The sequence below is a fragment of the Coregonus lavaretus genome (genome assembly GCF_964263955.1).
Source record: "Coregonus lavaretus genome assembly, contig: HAP1_SCAFFOLD_2158, whole genome shotgun sequence".
NCBI lineage: Eukaryota > Metazoa > Chordata > Actinopteri > Salmoniformes > Salmonidae > Coregonus > Coregonus lavaretus.
In genome coordinates, this window is record NW_028165318.1 from 40,098 (window position 1) to 67,500 (window position 27,403).

General features: G+C 44.4%; 1 protein-coding gene across 1 annotated transcript in view; it reads right to left on the bottom strand.

Moving 5' to 3' along the window:
* The window catches only part of LOC311115987 (rho guanine nucleotide exchange factor TIAM1-like), a gene marked incomplete at both ends in the record, with an annotated part of 81,458 nt that overhangs the window by 37,922 nt on the left and 16,133 nt on the right, over positions 1-27,403 (bottom strand). Inside the window, 4 exons of the mRNA XM_084191121.1 lie at positions 11,131-11,258; positions 18,474-18,689; positions 21,444-21,530; positions 26,113-26,194. Coding sequence (XP_084047247.1) covers positions 11,131-11,258; positions 18,474-18,689; positions 21,444-21,530; positions 26,113-26,194 — 513 coding nt within the window. The remainder of the gene's footprint in view (positions 1-11,130; positions 11,259-18,473; positions 18,690-21,443; positions 21,531-26,112; positions 26,195-27,403) is intronic.

The following is a 27,403-nucleotide window of genomic DNA, read 5'->3' on the forward strand; positions in this document are numbered from 1 at the left end:
TACAGACAACACAAGATATTTGGAAATCCAGTACTGCCCAAAATCTTTTCCCTACCAGCCAAAAAGCACAGACAATTACAAATACAACAGAATCAAATGTTTTCCCTAATCTTTTGTCCACTGTCTTTCTGTTCATGTTTTCCATCTTATTTTTCCTCTGTTTTCTCTCTTTCTTTCTTTTTCTTTGTCTCAGTGACGCTGAATGAGTGAGAGAAGGGAAATCGTTTCCGGTGGTTGCTGGTTATCAGGGGTTGCCGTGGTAATGGAGGTGACAGCCGTATCCAGGGACGACTGGAAGGGGGAGCACAGGCATCACCGTGGTGACCATGATCAGACCAGATGTAATCTTAATTAGATAGTGACGCACGCAAGGGGCACACACACACACACACACTCACACACATACACACTCACACACTCACACACTCACACACACACACCTGGCCGCTCACATGTCTGCAGATTGTCTTTTCTAATGCTTTGTTTAAGACAGACATCCACAGAGTCATAGGAGTGTTTAGTAGAACAATAAACGTCCCTGTTTGGTTACCAATAAACGTCCCTGTTTGGTTACCAATAAACGTCCCTGTTTGGTTACCAATAAACGTCCCTGTTTGGTTACCAATAAACGTCCCTGTTTGGTTACCAATAAACGTCCCTGTTTGGTTACCAATAAACGTCCCTGTTTGGTTACCAATAAACTTCCCTGTTTGGTTACCAATAAACGTCCCTGTTTGGTTACCAATAAACTTCCCTGTTTGGTTACCAATAAACGTCCCTGTTTGGTTACCAAAACAAAGAGTGTGTAAACGTGTTTCTGTTACTGTATTTAGACTTTACTGCTCCAGTCCATAGAAGTGCATTGAATAACACACGAATAAATGGCTAAACAGACGTAAGATTTTTGAAGTGTGGTCCTCTGTAGCTCAGCTGGTAGAGCACGGTCCTCTGTAGCTCAGCTGGTAGAGCACGGTCCTCTGTAGCTCAGCTGGTAGAGCACGGCGCTTGTAACGCCAAGGTAGTGCGTTCGATCCCCGGGAACCACCCATACACAAAAAATGTATGCACGCATGACTGTAAGTCGCTTTGGATAAAAGCGTCTGCTAAATGGCATATTATTATTAATATTAAGTGTCTGTCCTACAGTTGAAGTCGGAAGTTTACATACACACTTAGGTTGGAGTCATTAAAACTTGTTTTTCCAACCACTCCACAAATTTCTTGTTAACAAACTATAGTTTTGGCAAGTCGGTTAGGACATCTACTTTGCGCACGACACAAGTAATTTTTCCAACAATTGTTTACAGACAGATTATTTCACTTATAATTCACTGTATCACAATTCCAGTGGGTCAGTTGGTAGAGCATGGCGCAGGGTTGTGGGTTCGATTCCCACGGGGGGCCAGTATGAAAAATGTATGCACTCACTAACTGTAAGTCGCTCTGGATGAGAGCGTTTGCAAAATGACTCAAATGTAAAATGTAAATGTACATACACTAAGTTGACTGTGCCTTTAAACAGCTTGGAAATTTCCAGAAAATTAAGTAATGGCTTTAGAAGCTTCTGATAGGCTAATTGACATCATTAGAGTCAATTGGAGGTGTACCTGTGGATGTATTTCAAGGCCTACCTTCAAACTCAGTGCCTCTTTGCTTGACATCATAGGAAAATCAAGAGAAATCAGCCAAGACCTCAGAAAAACAATTGTAGACCTCCACAAGTCTGGTTCATCCTTGGGAGCAATTTCCAAACGCCTAGTACCACTTTCATCTGTACAAACAATAGTATGCAAGTATAAACACGATGGGACTATGCAGCCGTCATACCGCTCAAGAAGGAGACGCGTTCTGTCTCCTAGAGATGAACGTACTTTGGTGCGAAAAGTGCAAATCAATCCCAGAACAGCAGCAAAGGACCTTGTGAAGATGCTGGAGGAAATAGGTACAAAAGTATCTATATCCACAGTAAAATGAGTCCTACAGTGAGGGAAAAAAGTATTTGATCCCCTGCTGATTTTGTAAGTTTGCCCACTGACAAAGAAATGATCAGTCTATAATTTGAATGGTAGGTTTATTTGACCAGTGAGAGACAGAATAACAACAAAACAATCCAGAAAAATGCATGTCAAAAATGTTATAAATTTATTCCCATTTTAATGAGGGAAATAAGTATTTGACCCCCTCTCAATCAGAAAGATTTCTGGCTCCCAGGTGTCTTTTATACAGGTAACGAGCTGAGATTAGGAGCACACTCTTAAAGGGAGTGCTCCTTATCTCAGCTTGTTACCTGTATAAAAGACACCTGTCCACAGAAGCAATCAATCAATCAGATTCCAAACACTCCACTATGTCCAAGACCAAAGAGCTCTCCAAGGATGTCAGGGACAAGATTGTAGACCTACACAAGGCTGGAATGGGCTACAAGACCATCGCCAAGCAGCTTGGTGAGAAGGTGACAACAGTTGGTGTGATTATTCGCAAATGGAAGAAACACAAAAGCACTGTCAATCTCCCTCGGCCTGGGGCTCCATGCAAGATCTCACCTTGTGGAGTTGCAATGAACATGAGAACGGTGAGGAATCAGCCCAGAACTACACGGGAGGATCTTGTCAATGATCTCAAGGCAGCTGGGACCATAGTCACCAAGAAAACAATTGGTAACACACTACGCCGTGAAGGACTGAAATCCTGCAGCGCCCGCAAGGTCCCTCTGCTCAAGAAAGTACATATACAGGCCCGTCTGAAGTTTGCCAATGAACATCTGAATGATTCAGAGGAGAACTGGGTGAAAGTGTTGTGGTCAGATGAGACCAAAATCGAGAGCTCTTTGGCATCAACTCAACTCTCCGTGTTTGGAGGAGGAGAAATGCTGCCTATGACCCCAAGAACACCATCCCCACCATCAAACATGGAGGTGGAAACATTATTCTTTGGGGGTGTTTTTCTGCTAAGGGGACAGGACAACTTCACCGCATCAAAGGGACGATGGACGGGGCCATGTACTGTCAAATCTTGGGTGAGAACCTCCTTCCCTCAGCCAGGGCATTGAAAATGGGTCGTGGATGGGTATTCCAGCATGACAATGACCCAAAACACATGGCCAAGGCAACAAAGGAGTGGCTCAAGAAGAAGCACATTAAGGTCCTGGAGTGGCCTAGCTAGTCTCTAGACCTTAATCCCATAGATAATCTGTGGAGGGAGCTGAAGGTTCGAGTTGCCAAACGTCAGCCCCGAAACCTTAATGACTTGGAGAAGATCTGCAAAGAGGAGTGGGACAAAATCCCTCCTGAGATGTGTGCAAACCTGGTGGCCAACTACAAGAAACGGCTGACCTCTGATTGCCAACAAGGGTTTTGCCACCAAGTACTAAGTCATATTTTGCAGAGGGGTCAAATACTTATTTCCCTCATTGAAATGCAAATCAATTTATAACATTTTTGACATGTGTTTTTCTGGATTTTTTTGTTGATTTTTTGGTTGTTATTCTGTCTCTCACTGTTCAAATAAACCTACCATTAAAATTATAGACTGATCATTTCTTTGTCAGTGGGCAAACGTACAAAATCAGTAAGGGATCAAATACTTTTTTCCCTCACTGTATGTGTATGTATGTATGTATGTATGTATGTATGTATGTATGTATGTATGTATGTATGTATGTACCGTATTTTCCGCACTATAAGGCGCACTTAAAAGCCTTTCATTTTCTCAAAAAACGACAGTGCGCCTTATAATCCGGAGCGCCTTATGTATGGATCAATTGGTTAATTGGTTGATCCATACTGGTTGTACACGGCGCTCAAGGTGCTCTGTCAAAATGTTTCAGTATGAAAAACCAATAAAAACAATTTAATAATAATGAAATGTTTCAGTACGACTGGTAAACTACAAAGCCGCACCACTTGCAGCATTACGGTAGCCAGTACACACCGGTATTGTGCTTACTCACAGTCCCACACCACTTGTGTGTGTATAAAGACCCCAAAATGGCACCTTTCAAGAGACACGCTTACGACGCAGAGTTCAAGCTCAAGGCTGTCGGTCATGCAGTAGAATATGGGAATAGAGCAGCAGCGAGAGAATTCAACATTAATGAATCAATGGTACGGAAGTGGAGGAAGCAAGAAGATGACCTGCGCCAAGTAAAGAAGACTAAACAGAGTTTCCGCGGGAACAAAGCGAGATGGCCACAGTTAGAGGACAAACTCGAACAGTGGGTTGTTGAACAGAGAGCAGCAAGTAGAAGCGTCTCTACAGTCACTATTCGAATGAAGGCAACAGCGCTAGCACGGGACATGACAATCGATGAATTTCGAGGCGGTCCTTCTTGGTGCTTTCGTTTTATGAAAAGACGTAATCTCTCCATCCGCACACGAACTACCGTCTCGCAGCAACTGCCAAAAGATTACCAAGAAAAGCTGGTCACTTTCCGCGCATACTGCAAAAATAAGATCACTGAAAAGAAGATCCGGCCAGAGCACATCACCAACATGGACGAGGTTCCACTCACCTTTGATATTCCCGTGAACCGCACTGTGGAGAAAACGGGGACCAGTACGGTGTCTGTACGTACCACAGGGAATGAGAAGTCATCCTTCACTGTAGTTCTCGCCTGCCAGGCTAATGGCCAGAAACTTCCACCCATGATTATTTTCAAGAGGAAGACCTTGCCAAAAGAGAACTTTCCAGCCGGCGTCGTCATCAAAGCTAGCCCGAAGGGATGGATGGATGAGGAAAAGATGAGTGAGTGGCTGAGAGAAATTTACGTCAAGAGACCGGGTGGCTTTTTCCACACAGCTCCGTCCCTATTGATCTACGACTCAATGCGCGCCCATATCACCGATGCTGTCAAAAAAAAAGTGAAGCAAACTAATTCGGAGCTTGCCGTCATTCCGGGTGGATTAACTAAAGAACTCCAGCCGCTAGATATTGGTGTCAACAGGGCGTTCAAAGCTAGACTGCGAGCTGCGTGGGAGCAGTGGATGACAGAAGGCGAACACACGTTCACCAAGACGGGGAGACAGCGCCGGGCGACTTACGCCACTATCTGCCAATGGATCGTGGATGCCTGGGCTGATATATCGGTCTCAACTGTGGTCAAAGCTTTCACGAAGGCAGGAATAATATCTGAACTGCCAGGCAACAGCAGCGACACTGACTCGGATAATGACGAGAGGGAGCCGGGCAGGTTGGATGCCGTAGTCGCCCAACTGTTCAATTCGGACACTGAAGAAGAAGAATTCGAGGGGTTCGTGGATGGGGAATGAACTGAAAAAGTGAGCTTTACGTGTTATATGTAACTGAACAATGTTGAGTTATGCACTAACGTTTGATTTAGTGGTATCAGACTGTTTCTTTTACTACGTGTTTACTGAATCAGGGAAAGGTTCCCCTCCACGTTTGGGAGAAGAGTGAGCAAGGCTGGGAGATATTGTTAATATGCACATTAACGTTTGAACAACATTACCATGGGAGTGAACGGAGTTGTCAGAACGCTTAATAAAGTTTGACTTTATCTGACTGTTTTGTTGACATTCCTTTTAGCACAGCTCCATCTAGTGGATGCATAACGCAACCCCAGTCAATTCGTTTGACTACAGTATCTTCTATTCTATGCGCCTTATAATCCGGTGCGCCCTATATATGAAAACAGTTCTAAAATAGGCCATTCATTGAAGGTGCGCCTTATAATCCGGTGCGCCTTATAGTGCGGAAAATACGGTATATATATTTGCAAGATAAAAAAAAACATATGGGGGATTGGAAGTGATGCAGACAATTATATTGATGGAAGTTACAATCTATCTGCAATATTAAATCTGATCTACCCCCTAAAAAAAAATATTTAAAAAATAGACCACTGCAAATGTTTCTTAAATCAGCATCTCTACATGTATGTATGTCTTACTGAGATTTACTGTCAGGGCCCAGGTCTGACAGAATCTGTGCAGAAGATCTAGGTGCTGCTGTAGGCCCTCCTTGGTTGGTAGACATTTGACTTCCTTGGTTGGTAGACATTTGACTTCAGATTCTAGTAGGGTGAGGCCGGGTGCTGCAGACTGTTCTAGTGCCCTCGCCAATTCATTGATATATACAGCTCTGGAAAAAATTAAGAGACCACTGCAAATCTTTCTTAAATCAGCATCTCTACATGTATGATAGCCATTCCATTCCAGTGTCTGTTAAATTCCAACACAGGCACACCTCATTCTAATGAATTAGGTACTGATTAGATGATCACCTGAACCAAATCTTATTTAACAAGGAAAAGTATAAAAACCACTGCTGTGGTCATCACTATCCTCTTGCATTAGGACCAGCTGGATGGCAAAAAACTGTGCTAATAGTACCTCAAAAGTAATATTAATCAAAAAATAACTATTGACCATGCCAAAAGAGTTTTGAGTGAGGAAAAGAAGGGTTCAATTCTGGCTTTACTGGCAGAGGGATACAGTGAGCGTCAGGTTGCTTCCATCCTTACAATTTCAAAGACGGTGGTTCATAAGAACAAGGTCAAGCAGCAGATATTGGGGACAACAAAGCTACAGACCGGCAGAGGGCGAAAATGACTCTCTACTGACCGGGATGACCGCCAACTCATTCGAATGTCACTCAACAACCGTAGGATGACATCAAGTGACCTACAAAAAGAATGGCAAACGGCAGCTGGGGTGAAGTGCACGGCGAGGACGGTTCGAAACAGGCTCCTAGGGGCAGGGCTGAAGTCGTGCAAAGCTAGAAAAAAGCCCTTCATCAATGAGAAGCAAAGAAGAGCATTGCTGAGGTTTGCAAAATACCATAAGAATTGAACCATAGAGGACTGGAGTAAGGTCATCTTCTCTGATGAGTCCAATTTTCAACTTTGCCCAACACCTGGTCGTCTAATGGTTAGACGGAGACCTGGAGAGGCCTACAAGCCACAGTGTATCGCACCCACTGTGAAACTTGGTGGAGGATCATCAAGGCTGGAATTGGGCAGATTTGTCTTTGTGAAGGACGCATGAATCAAGCCACGTACAAGGTTGTCCTTTTGCTCTGACATTGTTTCCCAACTCTGAGGATTGGTTTTTCCAGCAGGACAATGCGCCATGCCACACAGCCAGGTCAATCAAGGTGTGGATGGAGGACCACCAGATGAAGACCCTGTCATGGCCAGCCCAATCTCCAGAGCTGAACCCCATTGAAAACTTCTGGAATGTGATCAAGAGGAAGATGGGATGGTCACAAGCCATCAAACAAAGCCGAGCTGCTTGAATTTTTGTGCCAGGAGTGGCATAAAGTCACCCAACATCAATGTGAAAGACTGGTGGAGAGCATGCCAAGACGCATGAAAGCTGTGATTGAAAATGTTACATTTACATTGTAGTCATTTAGCAGACGCTCTTATCCAGAGTGCATACATTTTCATACTGGCCCCCCCGTGGGAAATGAACCCACAACCCTGGCGTTGCAAGCGCCATGCTCTACCAACTGAGCTACAAGGGTTATTCCACCAAATATTGATTTCTGAACTCTTCCTAAGTTAAAACATTAGGGGGGCGGGGTAGCGGCAGGTAGCTTAGTGGTTAAGAGCGTTGTGCCAGTAACCGAAAGGTCGCTGGTTCTAATCCCCGAGCCGACTAGGTGAAAAATCTGTCGATGTGCCCTTGAGCAAGGCACTTAACCCTAATTGCTCCTGTAAGTCGCTCTGGATAAGAGCGTCTGCTAAATGACTATATACAGTCATGGCCAAAATTGTTGGCACCCCTGAAATTTTTCCAGAAAATGAAGTATTTCTCACAGAAAAGTATTGAAATTACACATGTTTTGCTATGCACATGTTTATTTCCTTTGTGTGTATTGGAATAACACAAAAAAAAACAGGAAAAAAGCAAATTTGACATAATTTCACACAAAACTAAAAAAATGGGCCGGACAAAGTTATTGGCACCCTTTCAAAATTGTGGATAAATAAGTTTGTTCCAAGCATGTGATGCTCCTTTAAACTCACCTGGGGCAAGTAACAGGTGTGGGCAATCTAAAAATCACACCTGAAAGCAGATAAAAAGGAGAGAAGTTGACTCAGTCTTTGCATTGTGTTTCTGTGTGTGCCACACTAAGCATGGAGAACAGAAAGAGGAAAAGAGAACTGTCTGAGGACTTGAGAACCAAAATTGTGGAAAAATATCAACAATCTCAAGGTTACAAGTCCATCTCCAGAGATCTAGATGTTCCTTTGTCCACAGTGCGCAACATGATCAAGAAGTTTGCAACCCATGGCACTGTAGCTAATCTCCCTGGACGTGGACGGAAGAGAAAAATTGATGAAAGGTTGCAACGCAGGATAGTCCGGATGGTGGATAAGCAGCCCCAAACAAGTTCCAAAGAAATTCAAGCTGTCCTGCAGGCTCAGGGTGCATCAGTGTCAGCGCGAACTATACGTCGAAATTTGAATGAAATGAAACGCTATGGCAGGAGACCCAGGAGGACCCCACTGCTGACACAGAGACATAAAAAAGCAAGACTACAGTTTGCCAAAATGTACATGAGTAAGCCAAATTCCTTCTGGGAGAACGTCTTATGGACAGATGAGACCAAGATAGAGCTTTTTGGTAAAGCACATCGTTCTACTGTTTACCGAAAATGTAATGAAGCCTTCAAAGAAAAGAACACAGTACCTACAGTCAAATATGGTGGAGGTTCAAAGATGTTTTGGGGTTGTTTTGCTGCCTCTGGCACTGGGTGCCTTGACTGTGTGCAAGGCATCATGAAATCTGAGGATTACCAAAGGATTTTGGGTCGCAATGTAGGGCCCAGTGTCAGAAAGCTGGGTTTGCGTCCGAGATCATGGGTCTTCCAGCAGGACAATGACCCCAAACATACTTCAAAAAGCACCCAGAAATGGATGGCAACAAAGCGCTGGAGAGTTCTGAAGTGGCCAGCAATGAGTCCAGATCTTAATCCCATTGAACACCTGTGGAGAGATCTTAAAATTGCTGTTGGGAAAAGGCACCCATCCAATATGAGAGACCTGGAGCAGTTTGCAAAAGAAGAGTGGTCCAAAATTCCGGGTGAGAGGTGTAAGAAGCTTATTGATGGTTATAGGAAGCGACTGATTTCAGTTATTTTTTCCAAAGGGTGTGCAACTAAATATTAAGTTAAGGGTGCCAATCATTTTGTCCGGCCCATTTTTTGAGTTTTGTGTGAAATTATGTCAAATTTGCTTTTTTCCTGTTTTTTTGTGTTATTCCAATACACACAAAGGAAATAAACATGTGCATAGCAAAACATGTGTAATTTCAATACTTTTCTGTGAGAAATACTTCATTTTCTGGAAAAATTTCAGGGGTGCCAACAATTTTGGCCATGACTGTATATATATATATATATTAGTATTGTGTTGTTTAAAAATGAACATGAACTTCTTTTCTTTGCATTATTCGAGGTCTGACAATACTGCATCTTTTTTGTTATTTTGACCAGTTGTCATTTTCTGCAAATAATTGCTCTAAATGACAATATTTTTATTTGGAATTTGGGAGAAATGGTGTCAGTAGTTTATAGAATAAAACATAAATGTTATTTTTACCCAAACACATTTCTATAAATAGTAAAACCAGAGAAACTGATAATTTTGCAGTGGTCTCTTAATTTTTTCCAGAGCTGTGTATATATACTGTATATATAAATAAATAAAAAGTCCAATAAAAAAAATAAAAAATAAAAAACACCTCCCTCTGCAACTGGATCCTGGACTTCCTGACGGGCCGCCCCCAGGTGGTGAGGGTAGCAAACAACACATCTTCCACGCTGATCCTCAACACGGTGGCCCCTCAGGGGTGTGTGCTCAGTCCCCTCCTGTACTCCCTGTTGACCCATGACTGCATGGCCAGGCACGACTCCAACACCATCATTAAGTTTGCCGACGACACAACAGTGGTAGGCCTGATCACCGACAACGATGAGACAGCCTATAGGGAGGAGGTCAGAGACCTGGCCATGTGGTGCCAGGATAACAACCTCTTCCTCAACGTGATCAAGGCAAAGGTGATGATTGTGGACTACAGGAAAAGGAGGACCGAGCACGCCCCCATTCTCATCGACGGAGCTGTAGTGAAGCAGGTTGAGAGCTTCAAGTTCCTTGGTGTCCACATCACCAACAAACTATCATGGTCCAAACACACCAAGACAGTCGTGAAGAGGGCACGACAAAGCCTATTCCCCCTCAGGAGACTGAAAAGATTTGGCATGGGTCCTCAGATCCTCAAAAAGTTGTACAGCTGCACCATCGAGAGCATCCTGACCGGTTGCATCACCGCCTGGTATGGCAACTGCTCGGCCTCCGACCGCAAGGCACTACAAAGGGTAGCACGTACGGCCCAGTACATCACTGGGGCCAAGCTTCCTGCCATCCAGGACCTCTATACCAGGCGGTGTCAGAGGAAGGCCCTAAAAATTGCCAAAGACTCCAGCCACCCTTGTCATAGACTGTTCTCTCTGGTACTGCACGGCAAGCGGTACTGGAGCGCCAAGTCTAGGTCCAAAAGGCTTCTTAACAGTTTTCTACCCCAAAACCATAAGACTGCTGAACAGCTAATCAAATGGCTACCCGGACAATTTTCATTGACACCCCCCCATCACCCCCCATTTTATTTTTTCACTGCTGCTACTTGCTGTTTACTATCTATTATCTATGCATAGTCACCTTACCCCTACCTACAGTGCCTTCGGAAAGTATTCAGACCCCTTTAATTTTTCCACATTTTGTTACGTTACAGACTTATTCTAAAATGGATTAAATAAAAATAATAATAATAAGTCATCATCACCTTCTCTGGCGCTTGAACAATACCATCAAATGGCTGCCATCTTTACAAGACGTGAAAACACAGACCTGGCACCACTGTTTCAGAATCGTCCCTCTGGATTACTACTGAATGTCACACAGATATAAATCACACATACAATCCTGGGAAAAGCCAACTAGGATTCCCAAATGCCTAAGGTATCGGTATCGTTTTGACAGGTCGACCTGCGGCTGCGCTGTGGTGTTCCGAGAGACTGATTGGCTGGTTTAATCCTTCACCTCTACAAAGGAGGGTTTTGGCCGCGGGAGGGACGGGAGTCACAGGTGCAGTCCCAAACTCTTACCTTCTGTCCTGTCTCAGTGTAGTCCGCGTGGTTGTGTCCTGTGTTCTCCAGACCCAGAACTGACCCCTCCTCCAGAGTATCTTCTGGACTGACCACCGTCAACCCTGATACCTCATCCAGAATGTCCTCTAAAGGAGGGGGAGGGAGGGGGGTGGGGGGGGGGGGTGGAGAGAGAGAGAGAGGATTTGTGGAAACAACAGCAGTTGCAGTACAGTACTGGACAAGAACACAGCTCACAACCCACAAACAACCCACAGCTCACAACCCACAAACAACCCACAGCTCACAACCCACAACTCACAACTTAAAACCCAATCCCCTGTGACACAAACACCTCGATGGGGTTGGAAGCACAGGGTTAGCTGCGGTGCAGTGCCCCCCTGTAGCAGTATACGGGTTAAGTACCTTGCTCAAGGGCAGAACGGCAGCAGATGGTATTTAGGATGATGCTAACAGAGCTGTGAAGTCGAACCACCAACCCTCCGGTTGTTTGTAGCTTCTCTAGAACCTTCCACCCCAGATAGAGCTATATAAGACAGTGTTTCTCAATCCTGCTCCTGGGGACCTAAAAGGGAGCACGTTGTAGTTTTTGCCCTAAGCACTAACACGCTAGCTTTAACTAAAGGCTTGTTGATTATTTGTATCAGGTGTGCAGCGACCCCACCTTTGGGACCAGGATTGAGAAACCCTGTTCTACAGTATGGTCTGTGCAGTGTGAAGGTATTCCTGTGTCTGACCTTCTGAAGGGTTCAGAAACATACAGTTATTAATATAACTACTGTACCCTGAAGGAGGGAACGAGGTATAACATACTAGTGTGAAAAAATTTACGCACTCACTAACTGTAAGTCGCTCTGGATAAGAGCGTCTGCTGAATGACTAAAATGTAAATACTATGGGGAGTCAACGACTAATCATATTTACCTGAAGAAAACTAAAACATGCCCAACGGGCCAAGGAATGCAGAGCCCACCCTCGGAAGCCCCGCCTTCCTGGCTATGACACATTAATTTCCTAAATTCAGTACCACTCTTCAGCAAGCCCAAATCCCCTGACGGCGCGGGGCCAAAATATGTTATACCTCCTTCAGGGAACAGTAATTACATTCATAACTGTACGTTCCCTTTCAGTCGGTCACTCTGTATAACATACTATGGGGAGATACAATCACGCCCCAAGCTGGCTCAGAGGGTACCAAACTAGGATGTTCACGGTAGCTCAAGCACACACAGGTTCAACCAGCTCCAAAAAGGGTTACAGAAGCTACCTTTTCCTCCTAATTCTTACCCGAGAAGCCTGATCTGCCAACTTGGCTATGCGCACTGACACGCCTCCACTGCAACCCAAGTCCCTAGACCCCACGGTTCCAAGAACAATACTTACCTTGTGAACCTGAAATGGAACCGCAAGTCCAAAACAACAGGCGCCTGCTGTGACTTGACAATGCGCATTCGCCTTATCGACGAATCATGGCAGCCCAAGGCTAAAACCCACAGGGAAACTGTGGTAACACGGATAAATGCGCAACCTGCACGCTGCCTACTACCTAGTTCCGGAACCATCCGCAAGAACACTATGAGCCACACTGAGAGCAGTTACATCCAAGCAATAACCCAACTCACTGCAGCACAGAGATCACCAATCGTCATGCCCCTGAACAATGCCTAAAAGCCGCCACACCCCTAGTACCGCTAGGCAACGCTAGGCAACGCTAGGCAACGCTAGGCAACTCCACAATACAACGAGAAAGACGCTGCTTAGAAAGAGCCCTACCCTGAGGTAGATTAGTGAAACAGACAAAAAGCTGGTAATAAATGCGGATATCCTTGGTCCTATCCATATACCTGCATAAAGCGTCGCACCGGACACAGGCAATGCATCCTCCATTGTTCACTGGAAGCAAACGGGGGATGAGACCCTGGTGCAGAGACTTTCATCCCTTCATGACACGCCGTGATGGCTGACATGTAAAGAAAGCTTCAATGTGGAAAAAGAAAGGCCTTGCTCAAAAAAAACTCTTGCAACAACATCAAAATGCCACCAAAGAGCTCTGAAAAGGAGAAACTCCTTTAACCTGACACCAACCCTCAAACACACGCCACTTATATGTATACAACCCCCTCGTAGAGGCCGCACGCGCTGACTGTCGTAATCATGTTCCAGGGTAAACCCCTAGCCGTCAGATTCAACCTTTCAGGGGCCAAACCTACAGATCCTTTCAGGGGCCAAACCTACAAATCCTCCTTTGCGCCTGGAACAATAGATCCCAACGACACAGAACCCCACACGTGTCCCCGCCCAACAGGCAGATGATCTCCAGGAACCAGGGTTGTCTGGGACAACGGAGAGCCACCAGACTCAGACTCCTGATGGACCCTCCTGACAGACCCGCCTGACGGACCCGCCTGACGGACCCTCCTGACGGACCCTCTCCACGGTGGCCTGAATCAGGTCATCCAAAGGAACGCACACTGATACGCCAAAGCATCCCTTCCCAACAGAGCGCCAAGATCCCTTAATGAGAAGAACAGACAATGCGCGTTCTCGCGATACGTGAGATCTACGTTGGCCCTGCCGAACCGGTCCCATATCTGGGCCACTAAAAGACCAAAATGCAAATGCACAATGTTACGATTGACAGCGAAAAAAGGCCCTGTTTGTCCTTTTCAGTTGTGATGACATCGAAACCCCGCATATGAAAAAGATAGGGGTCCAGATATCATATGTGAGTCTCCTAGTCAAATCAAGAGTTGGACGGGCATTCACGTGCATTTTCCCAGCAGGAAGGTTGTATTGCACGAGCTTGGCCCAGAACATCACTGGGGCCAAGCTTCCTGCCATCCAGGACCTATACACCAGGCGGTGTCAGAGGAAGGCCCTAAAAATTGCCAAAGACTCCAGCCACCTTAGTTATAGACTGTTCTCTCTGCTACCACACGGCAAGCGGTACCGGAGCGCCAAGTCTATGACCAAAAGGCTTCTCAACAGCTTCTACCCCCAAACCATAAAACTGCTAAACAGCTAATCAAATGGCTACCCGGACTATTTTTATTGACTGCTACTTGCTGGTTACTATTATCTATGCATAGTCACTTTACCCCTACCTACAGTGCCTTCGGAAAGTATTCAGACCCCTTGAATTGTTCCACATTTTGTTAGGTTACAGCCATATTCTAAAATGGATTAAATTGTTATTCCTCCCTCAATCTACACACAATACCCCATAATGACCAATCAAAAACAGGTTTTCAGAAATGTTTGTTAATTTATAAAAAATAAAAAAACTGAAATAATTTACATAAGTATTCAGACCCTTTACTTTGTACTTTGTTGAAGCACCTTTTCAGCAATTACAGCCTCGAGTCTTCTTGGGTATGACGCTACAAGCTTGGCACACCAGTATTTGGGGAGTTTCTCCCATTCTTCTCTGCAGATCCTCTCAAGCTCTGTCAGGTTAGATGGGGAGCGTTGCTGCACAGCTATTTTCAGGTCTCTCCAGAGATGTTTGATCAGGTTTAAGTCCGGGCTCTGGCTGGGCCACTCAAGGACATTCAGAGACTTGTCCCGAAGCCACCCCTGCGTTATCTTTGCTGTGTGCTTAGGGTCGTTGTCCTGTTGGAAGGTGAACCTTCGCCCTAGTCTGAAGTCCTGAGAGCTCTGGAGCAGGTTTTCATCAAGGATCTCTCTGTACTTTGCTCCGTTCATCTTTGCCTCAATCCTGACTAGTCTCATGAGGACCCCCACAGGAAAGGAAGACCCAGAGTTACCTCTGCTGCAGAGGATCAGTTCATTAGTTACCAGCATTAGAAATCGTCAATTAACTGCACCTCAGATTGCAGCCCAAATAAATGTTTCACAGAGTTCAAGTAACAGACACATCTCAACTTCAACTGTTCAGAGGAGACTGTGTGAATCATGCCTTCATGGTCGAATTGCTGCAAATAAACAACTACTAAAGGACACCAATAAGAAGAAGAGACATGCTTGGGCCTAGAAACATGATTAACGGACATTAGACCGGTGGAAATCTGTCTTTTGGTCTGATGAGTCCAAATTTGAGATTTTTGGTTCCAACCGCCGTGTCTTTGTGAGACGCAGAGTAGGTGAACGGATGATCTTCGCATGTGTGTTTCCCACCGTGAAGCATGGAGGAAGAGGTGTGATGGTGTGGGGTGCTTTGCTGGTGACACTGATGGTGATTTATTTAGAATTCAAGGCACACTTAACCAGCATGGCTACCACATCATTCTGCAGCGATACGCCATCCCATCTGGTTTGCGCTTATTGGGACTATCATTTGTTTTTCAACAGGACAACGACCCAAAACACACCTCCAGGCTGTGTAAGGGCTATTTGACCAAGAAGGAGAGTGATGGAGGGCTGCATCAGATGACCTGGCCTCCACAATCACCCGGCCTCAACCCAATTGAGATGGTTTGGGATGAGTCGGACAGCAGAGTGAAGGAAAAGTTGCCAAGAAGCATATGTGGGAACTCCTTCAAGACTGTTGGAAAAGCATTCCAGGTGACTACCTCATGAAGCTGGTTCAGTGTGCAAAGCTCAATTACCTGGACTAACCTGTACCACCGCACATTGATTCGGTACCGGTACCCGCTTTATATATCGCTATTGTTATTTTATTGTTGCGCTTGTATTTTTTACTTTAGTTTATTTAGTAAATATTTTTCTTAACAACTGCATTGTTGGTTAAGGTCTTGTAAGTAAGCATTTCACGGTAAGGCCTACAACTGTTGTATTCGGCGCATGTGACAAATACAATTTGATTTGATTTGATTTTAGCAAACACAAAAACTGACACCAAAGACCTAAAACTCACAACATCTAGGGGGATGAGTGCTCTCCCCACTAACATACACTTAAAGCAGAGCCGAATCTAAATCAGTAGTCTTAACTGCATGACACGTTCCCCTTCAGGCGAGCCGAAGAGCAGTGGTGAATTTAGGAAATTAATGCGAGCCCGAAGGCGGTCTCTGCATTCAGTGGGCATGTTTTTAGTTTTCTTCAGGTGAATATGATTGGTCATTGACTCCCCAGAGTATGTTATACAAAGTGACCGACTGAAAGGGAACCCTGTTCTACATTATGGTCTGTGCAGTATGGGGAACCCTGTTCTACATTATGGTCTGTGCAGTTTGAAGGTACTCCTGTGTCTGACCTTGTGAGGGGCCAACTGAAATCCCTGACAGCTCTCTCCAACCGGTGGGTTAATTAAATTCTTTACATATTCATGAATGTTCTTTCGGGCACAACAGCATTCTGTCAGGCAGTTTAATATCAGAGGCTTATATACACTCCCAGCTGTTCTCTGTACTGCTCTATCAGGCTAAGGGACAGCACGCATGCATAATCAGATTAACTTTTTTTAACCTGAGTGATTTTTTTCTACCTGTACACCTTTTCAACTGTACGCCTGTCGTCTCTGTCCCTGTACCTTCAGGTGAAGGACACCTGTTGTCTCTGTCCCTGCACCTTCAGGTGAAGGACACCTGTTGTCTGTCTTCTTTCTTATCAGGTGAAGGTGAAGAAGGTGAATGGCCACTGGTGTATAATGGCCTGAAACTGAACTGGACAGTAAAGACATGACCAAAGCCAGAAAAAAAGCTCTTTCACATTGTGTTTTTCTCATACTAATGTTACAAATAATATTTCTGGAGACGATTTCACTGACAATGCAAAACATTTTTTTTTTTACACTGAACAACAATATAAAAGCAACATGTAAAGTGTTGGTCCCATGTTTCATGAGCTGAAATAAAATATCCCATAAATCTTCCATTCGCACAAAAAAGCTTATTTCTCTAAAATATTTGTTTACATCCTCTGTTAGTGAACATTTCTCCTTTGCCAAGATAATCCGTCCACCTGACAGGTGTGGCATATCAAGAAGCTGATTAAACAGCGTGATCATTACACAGGTGCACTTTGTGCTGGGGACAATAAAAGGCCACTCTAAAATGTTCCATTTTTTCGTCACACAACACAATGCCACAGATGTCAAAATGTTTTGAGGGAGGGTGCAATTGTCATGCTGACTGCAGGAATGTCCACCAGAGCTGTTGCTATAAGCCCCCTCCAACGTCGTTTTAGAGAATTTGGCAGTACGTCCAACCGGCCTCACCACCGCAGACCACGTGTAACCACGCCAGCCCAGGACCTCCACATCCGGCTTCTTCACCTGCGGTATCGTCTTGAGACCAGCCACCCGGACAGCTGATGAAACTGTGGGTTTGGACAAACGAAGAATTTCTGCACACATTGTCAGAAACTGTCTCAGGGATCTGCGTGTTCGTCGTCCTCACCAGGGTCTTGACCTGCAGTTCATCCGGGCAGATGGCAGACAGCGTGTATTGGCGTCGTGTGGACGAGCGGTTTGCGGATGTCAACGTTGTGAACAGAGTGCCCCATGGTGGCGGTGGAGTTATGGTATGGGCAGGCATATGCTGTGGACAACGAACACAATTGCGTTTTATCGATGGCAATTTGAATGCACAGAGATACCGTGACGAGATCCTGATGCATGGCCCATTGTCGTGCCATTCATCCGCTGCCATCACCTCATGTTTCAGCATGATAACGCACGGCTTCCATTTCGCAAGGATCTGTACACAATTCCTGGAAGCTGAAAATGTCCCAGTTCTTCCATGGCCTGCATACTCACCAGACATGTCACCCATCGACGTGTACGACGGCGTGTTCCAGTTCCCGCCAATATCCAGCAACATGGCACAGCCATTGAAGAGGAGTGGGTCAACATCAACAGCCTGATCAACCCTATGCGAAGTAGATGTCGCGCTGCATGAGGAAAATGGTGGTCACACCAGATACTGACTAGTCTTCTGATCCACCCCTCTTACCTTTTTATAAAGATATCTGTGACCAACAGATGCATATCTCTATTCCCAGTAATGAGAAATCCATCGATAAGCCTAATTAATTAATTAAATTAAACTCAGTAAAAAAATCTTTGAAATTGTTGCATGTTGCGTTTATATTATTGTTCAGTGTAATATATGCATGTGATATCAAAAACAATTTGCAACGTAAATAGTTTTGCAGTGAAAACGACAGTTTCTCCAAAAAAAAAAAAATGCAGGTAGATCCTTCTCCGGTTCGATATGTTTGCTTGTGTTTCCTTCCTGTTTCCTTCCGTTTGGTCCGGTTTGGTTTATTGGTTTATATATAAATATAATTATAATATAATTATCCCCTGAACTTGTCCAATAAGAAGCTGTCATTTTGTCACAATATTTATATTTAATAATATTATTATTAATATTAATATATTTAATATCATTTTGGCAACAATAAATACAACCACTCACCTTGGCTCTGGGAGTAGATGTCTGTACAGGTGTCGTGTTCTGCTGTGTTGGAGCGTCGAGGGGGCAAAGGGCAGAGGTCGCGGGGGTCAAGGGTCGGCAAGGTGCTCACGCTCAGGGACAACGAGGGGCCGACGAACGCTGACCTCATATCAGCCACCCCCAGAGCCGACGCCGGTTTACCATTTAACAACATGATCTCATCACCCACAAGCAGGCCTGGAGGTAGAGAGAGAAAGACAGAGAGAGAGAGAGAGAGAGAGAGAGAGAGAGAGAGAGAGAGAGAGAGAGAGAGAGAGAGAGAGAGAGAGAGAGAGAGAGAGAGAGAGAGAGAGAGAGAACAGAGAGAGAGAGAGAGAACAGAGAGAACAGAGAGAGAGAGAGACAGAGAGAGAGAGAGACAGAGAGAGAGAGACAGAGACAGAGAGAGAGAGAAAGAGAGAGAGAAAGACAGAGAGAGAAAGACAGAGAGAGAGAGAAAGAGAGAGAGAGAGAGAGAGAATGAGAGAGAGAGAGAGAGAGAGAGAGATTACATTACACACACTCACACCATCACCAAAGATAAAGAGAGACGACATGATAGAGACTTTAGATAAAGGGAGGACAAGATCTAACATACACACACGCCAGGCTGCTGAGGGGAGGACAGCTCATAATAATGGCTGGAACGGAGTGAATGGAATGGCATCAAACCATGTGTTTGATGTATTTGATACCATTCCACCGATTCCGCTCCAGCCATTACCACGAACCCATCCTCCCAAATTAAGGTTCCACCAGCCTCCTGTGACACACACACACACATAAACTCAAATACACACACCAACTTTTAGAGAGAACATGAGCTAACACACACACACACACACACACACACACACAAAGCACTCAGACCTATGTGAATGCTTAATTCCAACTAGACACAAACCCCTCCAGGACATACATCCAACGAAGGGTAGAGGCTGAGACATTCATTGACCAGCTAATCACAAAGATCCCTCAAGCAGACATACTTTCCTATGGGCCATCACATATAGAACACGCAAAACAAAACTGTGACAAATATATCTTCACTTATATATCCACACAAGAAAAAAAAATGATTTAACAATAAATCTATTTCATTGTTGTTTTGTATTAGCTGAGATACAAACACATCAAAACGCTATTCCCTCTCTCCACCCTTTGCACTAACTCAAGCTCTAGAAAAATACTTTAAAAATCCTTCCTTCCTTCCTTCCTTCCTTCCTTCCTTCCTTCCTTATTTCCTTCCTTCCTTCCTTCCTTCCTTCCTTCCTTCCTTCCTTCCTTCCTTCCTTCCTTCCTTCCTTCCTTCCTTCCTTATTTCCTTCCTTCCTTCCTTCCTTCCTTATTTCCTTCCTTCCTTCCTTCCTTCCTTCCTTCCTTCCTTCCTTCCTTTCAGCAATCCCTAATCCGAACACAGTTGGATTAATGCAAGCAGCACCGCATTCAGTGTGGTTGACACCTGGCCTTTTCCTTTTCCACTAACATATAGACCGCTGAACAAAGGAAGGAAGAATGTATTGGACAAGGCCCTTTGATTGACTGGCTCTAGTCCCGCCTCCTTTCACCAACTGTGTCTGTGCGGTCCTAATTAGCAATCAAATAGCCAGCCAATTAGAACCCATTAAATCAAATTATGCAAAATAGACTGTGAAAAGCGTTCTCGGGCTTCTGACTGCTCCTGTCTCTGTGCTGATGCAGGATGGTGTAGACTTCGCAACAGCAGGATGGTGGGTTCAATTCCCCCCTGGGGGCCACTCTTACTCATAGAAGTGTTTACTGTAAAGTTGCTTTGGATAAAAGTGTCTGCTGAACGGCAATATATAAATATATAAACACACTATGTAGAAGAGGACGGACACCCAGGACAGTCGGTGGTGAGGTTGTAACGACTTGTCTGTGAGAATAAAGCAGTGTGTGATCCCCAGAGTGTACACATTGTTATTACTGTAGCGGCCATCATCCCTGTAGGGCCAGACTTCAATCTCAATTCACATCCCTTCTAATAGAAGCAGTGCTACGGCTGGAATAATAGACTGTGTGTCCTGAAAAGGAACAGGGCAGGAGTGCAGACACACACACACACACACACACACACACACACCCTCAAGCCTAACACTAATGCTTTCCCATTGCCATTCAGGCTCTGAACACACACGGCCCGAAGGCGTGACCCAGTTGTCTGAGATGTTATATGTCAGTTGTCTGAGAGAGTCTCTGTTGGACAAAGAGGGTTATCACCCCTTCTAGCTGTTCGTGTGTGTGATGATGTGGTGCTATTTGTCCCGTGCTGGCCTGGTTTCCCAACACACCCTCTAGTCTTTCATGCTTTCAAATTGCCATTCACACACAAACCCTCAGGCATTGCCATTCATTCTCCTGAACACATACACTCTCTCTCCCTCACACACACACACACACCATCGCACGCTCTGCTTAAATATATTCCAAATGTATTTTAGTATTGTCTCTATATATTTCCACCTCTCCATAGAGAATAAGTCATATAGCCTGCAGCAAGCATCATTTATAATGCCAAAGCATTAGATTCCAGCTAGCCACTGCTAGCATCATTTACAATGCTAATGCATTAGATTCCAGCTAGCCACTGCTAGCATCATTTACAATGCTAATGCATTAGATTCCAACCAGCTACAACCTCACGCTGGACTAGCCTCCTCCCAACATCGGGACAGAGTCAACCATGCCAGCTCCATGCATTATGGGCTGGTTTCCCGGACCCAGAGCAAGCCCTTGAAAGTGCTTTTAATTCCAGAAATGGGGTTTATATGGGTCCAAGAGAAATGGGGTTGATATGGGTCCAGGAAAACTGCCCTATCTGCAGCACATCTAAGAGGGGCCGGCAGGTACTCCTAAGGTTAGAGAAGCAAGCTTTCAACCGGAGGGTTGTCGGTTTGATTTTCAGGTGTGTGTGTGTTTGTCCATGTGTACCTTTAGCGGAAGCCAGTCCTCCTGCTTTTACTTCAGTGATATGGAGCTGCTGGGTCCCCTCCTCGTCTACTACTGCTACTGAGAAACCTAGAGAGAGATGTAGTTTAGTTAATTAGGATTCCCATTAGCTACTGAGAAACCTAAAGAGAGATGTAGTTTAGTTAATTAGGATTCCAATTAGCTACCGAGAAACCTAGAGAGAGATGTAGTTTAGTTAATTATGATTCCCATTAGCTATGGGGAAACCTAAAGAGAGATGTAGTTTAGTTAATTAGGATTCCCATTAGCTACTGAGAAACCTAAAGAGAGATGTAGTTTAGTTAATTAGGATTCCAATTAGCTACGGAGAAACCTAAAGAGAGATGTAGTTTAGTTAATTAGGATCCCCATTAGCTACTGCACATACCCCGTTCAAAGGCACTTACATATTTTGTCTTGCCCGTTCACCCTCTGAATGGCACACATACATAATCCATGTCTCAAATGTCTCAAGGCTTAAAAATCCTTCTTTAACCTGTCTCCTCCCCTTCATCTACACTACTTGAAGTGGATTTAACAAGTGACATCAATAAGGGATCATAGCTTTCACCTTGATTCACCTGGTCAGTCTGTCATGGAAAGAGCAGGTGTTCTTAATGTTTTGTATACTCTGTGTATATTGGAAAGACCAAGAGACAACACCAAGAGACAACAAAAATACAATTTACACACGATTCATGCCTTTGGAATGTACTCAGACCCATTGATTTTTTCCACATTTTTTTTTACGTTACAGCCTTAATCTAAAATGGATTAAATAAATAAAAATCCTCAGCAATCTACACACAATACCTCATAATGACAAAGAGAAAAACAGGTTTTTAGAAATGTATGCGAATGTATTAAAAATAAAAAACAGAAATACCTTATTTACATAAATATTCAGACTCTTTGCTATGAGACTCGAAATTGAGCTCAGGTGCATCCTGTTTCCATTGGTCATCCTTGAGATGTTTCTACAACTTGATTGGAGTCCACCTGTGATAAATTCAATTGATTTGACATGATTTGGAAAGGCACACATCTGTCTATATAAGGTCCCATAGTTGACAGTGCATGTCAGAGCAAAAACCAAGCCATGAGGTCGAAGGAGTTGTCCGTAGAGCTCCGAGACAGGATTGTATTGAGGCACAGATCTGGGGAAGGGTACCAAAACATTTCTGCAGCATTGAAGGTCCCCAAGAACGCAGTGGCCTCCATCATTCTGAAATGGAAGAAGTTTGGAACCACCAAGACTCTTCCTAGAGCTGGCCGCCCGGCCAAACTGAGCAATCGGGGGAGAAGGGCCTTGGACAGGGAGGTGACCAAGAACACGATGGTCACTCTGACAGAGCTCTAGGGTTCCTCTGTGGAGATGGGAGAACCTTCCAGAAGGACAACCATCTCTTCAGCACTCCACCAATCAGGCCTTTATGGTAGAGTGGCCAAACGGAATCCACTCCTCAGTAAAAGGCACATGACAGCCCGCTTGGAGTTTGCCAAAAGGCTCCTAAAGACTCTCAGACCTTGAGAAACAAGATTCTCTGGTCTGATGTAACCAAGATTAAACTCTTTCACCTGAATGCCAAGCATCACGTCTGGAGGAAACCTGGCACCATCCCTACGGTGAAGCATGGTGGTGGCAGCATCATGCTGTGGGTATGTTTATCAGCGGCAGGGACTGGGAGACTAGTCAGGATCGAGGCAAAGATGAACGGAGCAAAGTACAGAGAGATCCTTGATGAAAACCTGCTCCAGAGTGCTCAGTACCTCAGACTGGGGCGAAGGTTCACCTTCCAACAGGACAACGACCCTAAGCACACAGCAAAGACAAGTCGGGACAAGTCTCTGAATGTCCTTGAGTGGCCCAGCCAGAGCCTGTACTTGAACCCGATCAAACATCTCTGGAGAGACCTGACAATAGCTTTGCAGCAACGCTCCCCATCCAACCTGACAGAGCTTGAGAGGATCTGCAGAGAAGAATGGGAGAAACTCCCCAAATACAGGTGTGCCAAGCTTGTAGCGTCATATCCAAGAAGACTCGAGGCTGTAATCACTGCCAAAGGTGCTTCAACAAAGTACTGAGTAAAGGGTCTGAATACTTTTATAAATTAGCAAAAATAAATAAAAACCTGTTTTTGCTTCGTCATTATGGGTATTGTGTTTAGAAAGAGGAGACGTGCCGTGATAGAATATATTTTCTTTTATCTGTTTTTTTTTAAAGCTAAACTTGCTTTTTGCCTGAGTAACCTCTGGTGGCAGAGCCTTCCAGAGCCTTCCATGATGGCTCTATACATAACTGAGTGGCGTGTTAAATCTGTTTTTGGTTTGGGTACCGTGAAGGAACCCATAGTGGCATGTCTGTTGGGGTGTGTATGAAGTGTATGCAAATAGATTATACAAGTGCTTAGGCATTTTCAACACAACTGTTTCTTAAAAAGACTAGAATAGAAGTAGTCAAATTCTCCTCAACCCTCAACCATGAAAGACTATCATGCATGTTGTTGATGTTAGTTCTGTGTGTGCAGTTAAGGGCAAGGCGTGCTGCTCTGTTTTGAGCCTGTTGCAACTTTGCTGGGTCTTTCTTTGCTGCGCTTGACCATATTACCGGACAGTAATCAAGATGGGACAAGACCAGAGCCTGAACAACAAGTACCGTTGATCTTTTTATAACAGACATACCTCTCCCCATCTCCACAACAATTTTTTCAATATGACTTGACCATGATAATTGACCATCCAATGTTACTCCTAGGAGTTTAGCTTCTTCAACCTCAATGGTCACACCCTTTATACATAACTCCAGTTGAGGTTTAGGTCTTTAGAGAATGTTTTGACTTTACTTTTAGATGTATTTAAGACCCGTTTATTGTTAATTAACCATTCTGACACTGACTGTAACTCCTTGCTAAGAGTTTCAGTGAGCTCACTGGCTTTGGGTGTTGACATGTAGAGTGTGGAATCATCCGGATACATAGTCATTTTAGCTTCTTGTAAGACAAGTGACAAATCATTTGTAAAAATAGAGAAGAGTAACGGCCCAAGGCAACTGCCCTGAGGGACACCGCACTGTACATATCTGATATTAAATAAGCTTCCATTGAAGAACACTCTCTGGGTTCTATTGGAGAAATAACTTTCCAACCATGTGATGGCAGGTGATGTAAAGCCATAGCAAGTGAGTTTCTTCAATAACAATTTATGATCAATAACATGAAAGGCTGCACTGAAATCTAACAATACAGCTCCAACTATCATCATTGTTATCAATTTCTAGTCAGTGCGGCACAAGTTGAGTGCCCTTCCCCATGTGCATGCTGAAAGTAAGTAGTTAGCTTGTTCTTTGAAAAATAACATTGTATTTGTTCAAACATAATTTACTTCATCAGTTTACTAAGAGCAGGCAGCAAACTGATTGGTCGGCTGTTAGAGCCAGCAAAGGGTGCCTTACTATTTTTTAATCAGTGGAATTACTTTAGCTTCCTTCCACGCCTGTGGACACACACACTCCTTTAGGCTTTGGTTAAAGATATAGCAAATAGGGGTGGCATCAGTCTGCTACCATTCTCAATAGTTTCCCATCAAGGTTGTCTATACCTGGTAGCTTTGTTATTGATGGAAAACAATCATTTTTCCACCTCTAACTTGACCAAATTCATTATTAGATCTTCAATACACAAATATGATGGTTCACTGTTCAATGTTATCATTTCACTTCTGAGTTTTTCCACTTTACCAGTGAAATAGTCATTGAAATGATTGGCTATACCAAAAAAAGTGTTGTTATAAATGAGCCATCAACTTCAATGAATGAAGGAGACGGAGTCACAAAGCTAATCCACTGAGCAGCCTGACTTGTTTGCCACCTTTTTTTGCGTCAATTTTTCAATTCATCATCGATCCAGGGGGGCTATTGGACTTGTCTACACACCACTAAGTAACCGAAAGGTCGCTAGTTCAAATCCCTGAGCCGACAAGGTGAAAAATCTGCCGATGTGCCCTAGAGCAAGGTACTTAACCCTAATCGCTCCAGGGTTGCTGTTAATAATAGCAGACCCTGGCTGTGACCCCACTCTCCGGAGGGTGTCTCAGGGAGAGTTGGGATATGCAAAAAAACGACATTTCCAATTCACACATGCGTATGAATATACACTTCTACATGTTGTGAAATGGGACAAATACAGGTATAGGCACCCATTAAATGTTGTTCTACATCAGAGAGAGAGAGAGAGAGAGAGAGAGAGGAGAGAGAGAGAGAGAGAGAGAGAGAGAGAGAGAGAGAGAGAGAGAGAGAGAGAGAGAGATCTGTTCCGCACAGCACATCTCTATCAGAATACTCTGGAACATTACATTCCAGTGAATTAGTCTCGGCTAAGAGGCCAGCCTACCATATTAGAATAAGATATTAGCCTCATATACGCGTATATCATTATAAAGTTACCTAGCCTCACACGCGTGGTCCTCTGTAGCTCAGCTGGTAGAGCACGGCGCTTGTAACGCCAGGGTAGTGGGTTCGAACCCCGCGACCACCCATGCGTAAAAATGTATGCACACATGACTGTAAGTCGCTTTGGATAAAAGCGTCTGCTAAATGGCATATTATATTATATATCATTATAATGTTACCTTATTACGATGTAGAGTGACCTACCGTATCCCAATGTGCAGGACTCAGCTTTGTCGAAGCGGATCAGCTTGGTGGTTTTGGGACATATCTCAATCTCTTTGTAGAGCTGCAGAAACAGGAGGAGACGATCAGTCTTGTCATCATGAAATAGCCCTGCCTGAGACTTCACTCTCACCGTCAAGATGTCGGTTTCTCCCGTGGGAGACCAGTGTTCAAATCCCGTGACACATGTATATCAGACCAGGGGCATTTGTACTACTGCCCATTGAGTTGAAGACCAGGCATTAGCTCAGGGTGCCAACGCAATTTTTGGGGGTGTCAGTCAAGGTTACTCATCATGTTAGGTTAGTTCAGCAAACCACATGTTAGATATCTGTGTTGGAGATCATGTAATACAGTGCATTGGGAAAGCATTCAGACCCCTTGATTTTTTCCACATTTTGTTATGTTACAGCCTTCTTCGGAAATGGATTAAATAGATTGTTCCACCTTCAATCTACACACAATACCCCATAATGACAAAACAAAAACTAGTTTTAGAATTTTTAGCAAATGTATTACAAAACAAAGAAAAATGGAAATTTCACATTTACGTAAGTATTCAGACCCTTTACTCAGTACTTTGTTGAAGCACCTTTGGCAGCCATTACAGCCTTGAGTCTTCTTGGGTATGACGCTACAAGCTTGGCACACCTGTATTTGTGGAGTTTCTCCTATTCTTCTCTGCAGATCCTCTCAAGCTCTGTCAGGTTGGATGGCGATCGTCGCTGCACAGCTATTTTCAGGTCTCTCCAGAGATGTTTGATGGGTTCAAGTTCGGGCTCTGGCTGGGCCACTCAAGAACATTCAGAGACTTTTCCCGAAGCCACTTCCGTGTTGTCTTGGCTGGGTCGTTGTCCTGTTGGAAGGTGAACCTTGGCCCCAGTCTGAGGTCCTGAGCGCTCTAGAGCAGGTTTTCATCAAGGATCTCTCTGTACTTTGCTCAGTTAATCTTTCCCTCGATCCTGACTAGTCTCCCAGTCCCTGCCGCTGAAAAACATACACACAGCATGATGCTGCCACCACCATGCTTTACCGTAGGGATGGTGCCAGGTTTCGTCCAGACGTGACGCTTTGCATTCAGGCCAAAGAGTTCACTATTGGTTTCATCAGACCAGAGAATCTTGTTTCTCATGGTCTGAGAGTCCTTTAGGTGCCTTTTGGCAAACTCCAAGCGGGCTGTCATGTGCCTTTTACTGAGGAGTGGCTTCCGTCTGGCAACTCTACCATAAAGGCCTGATTGGTGGAGTGCTGCGGAGTTGGTTGTCCTTCTGGA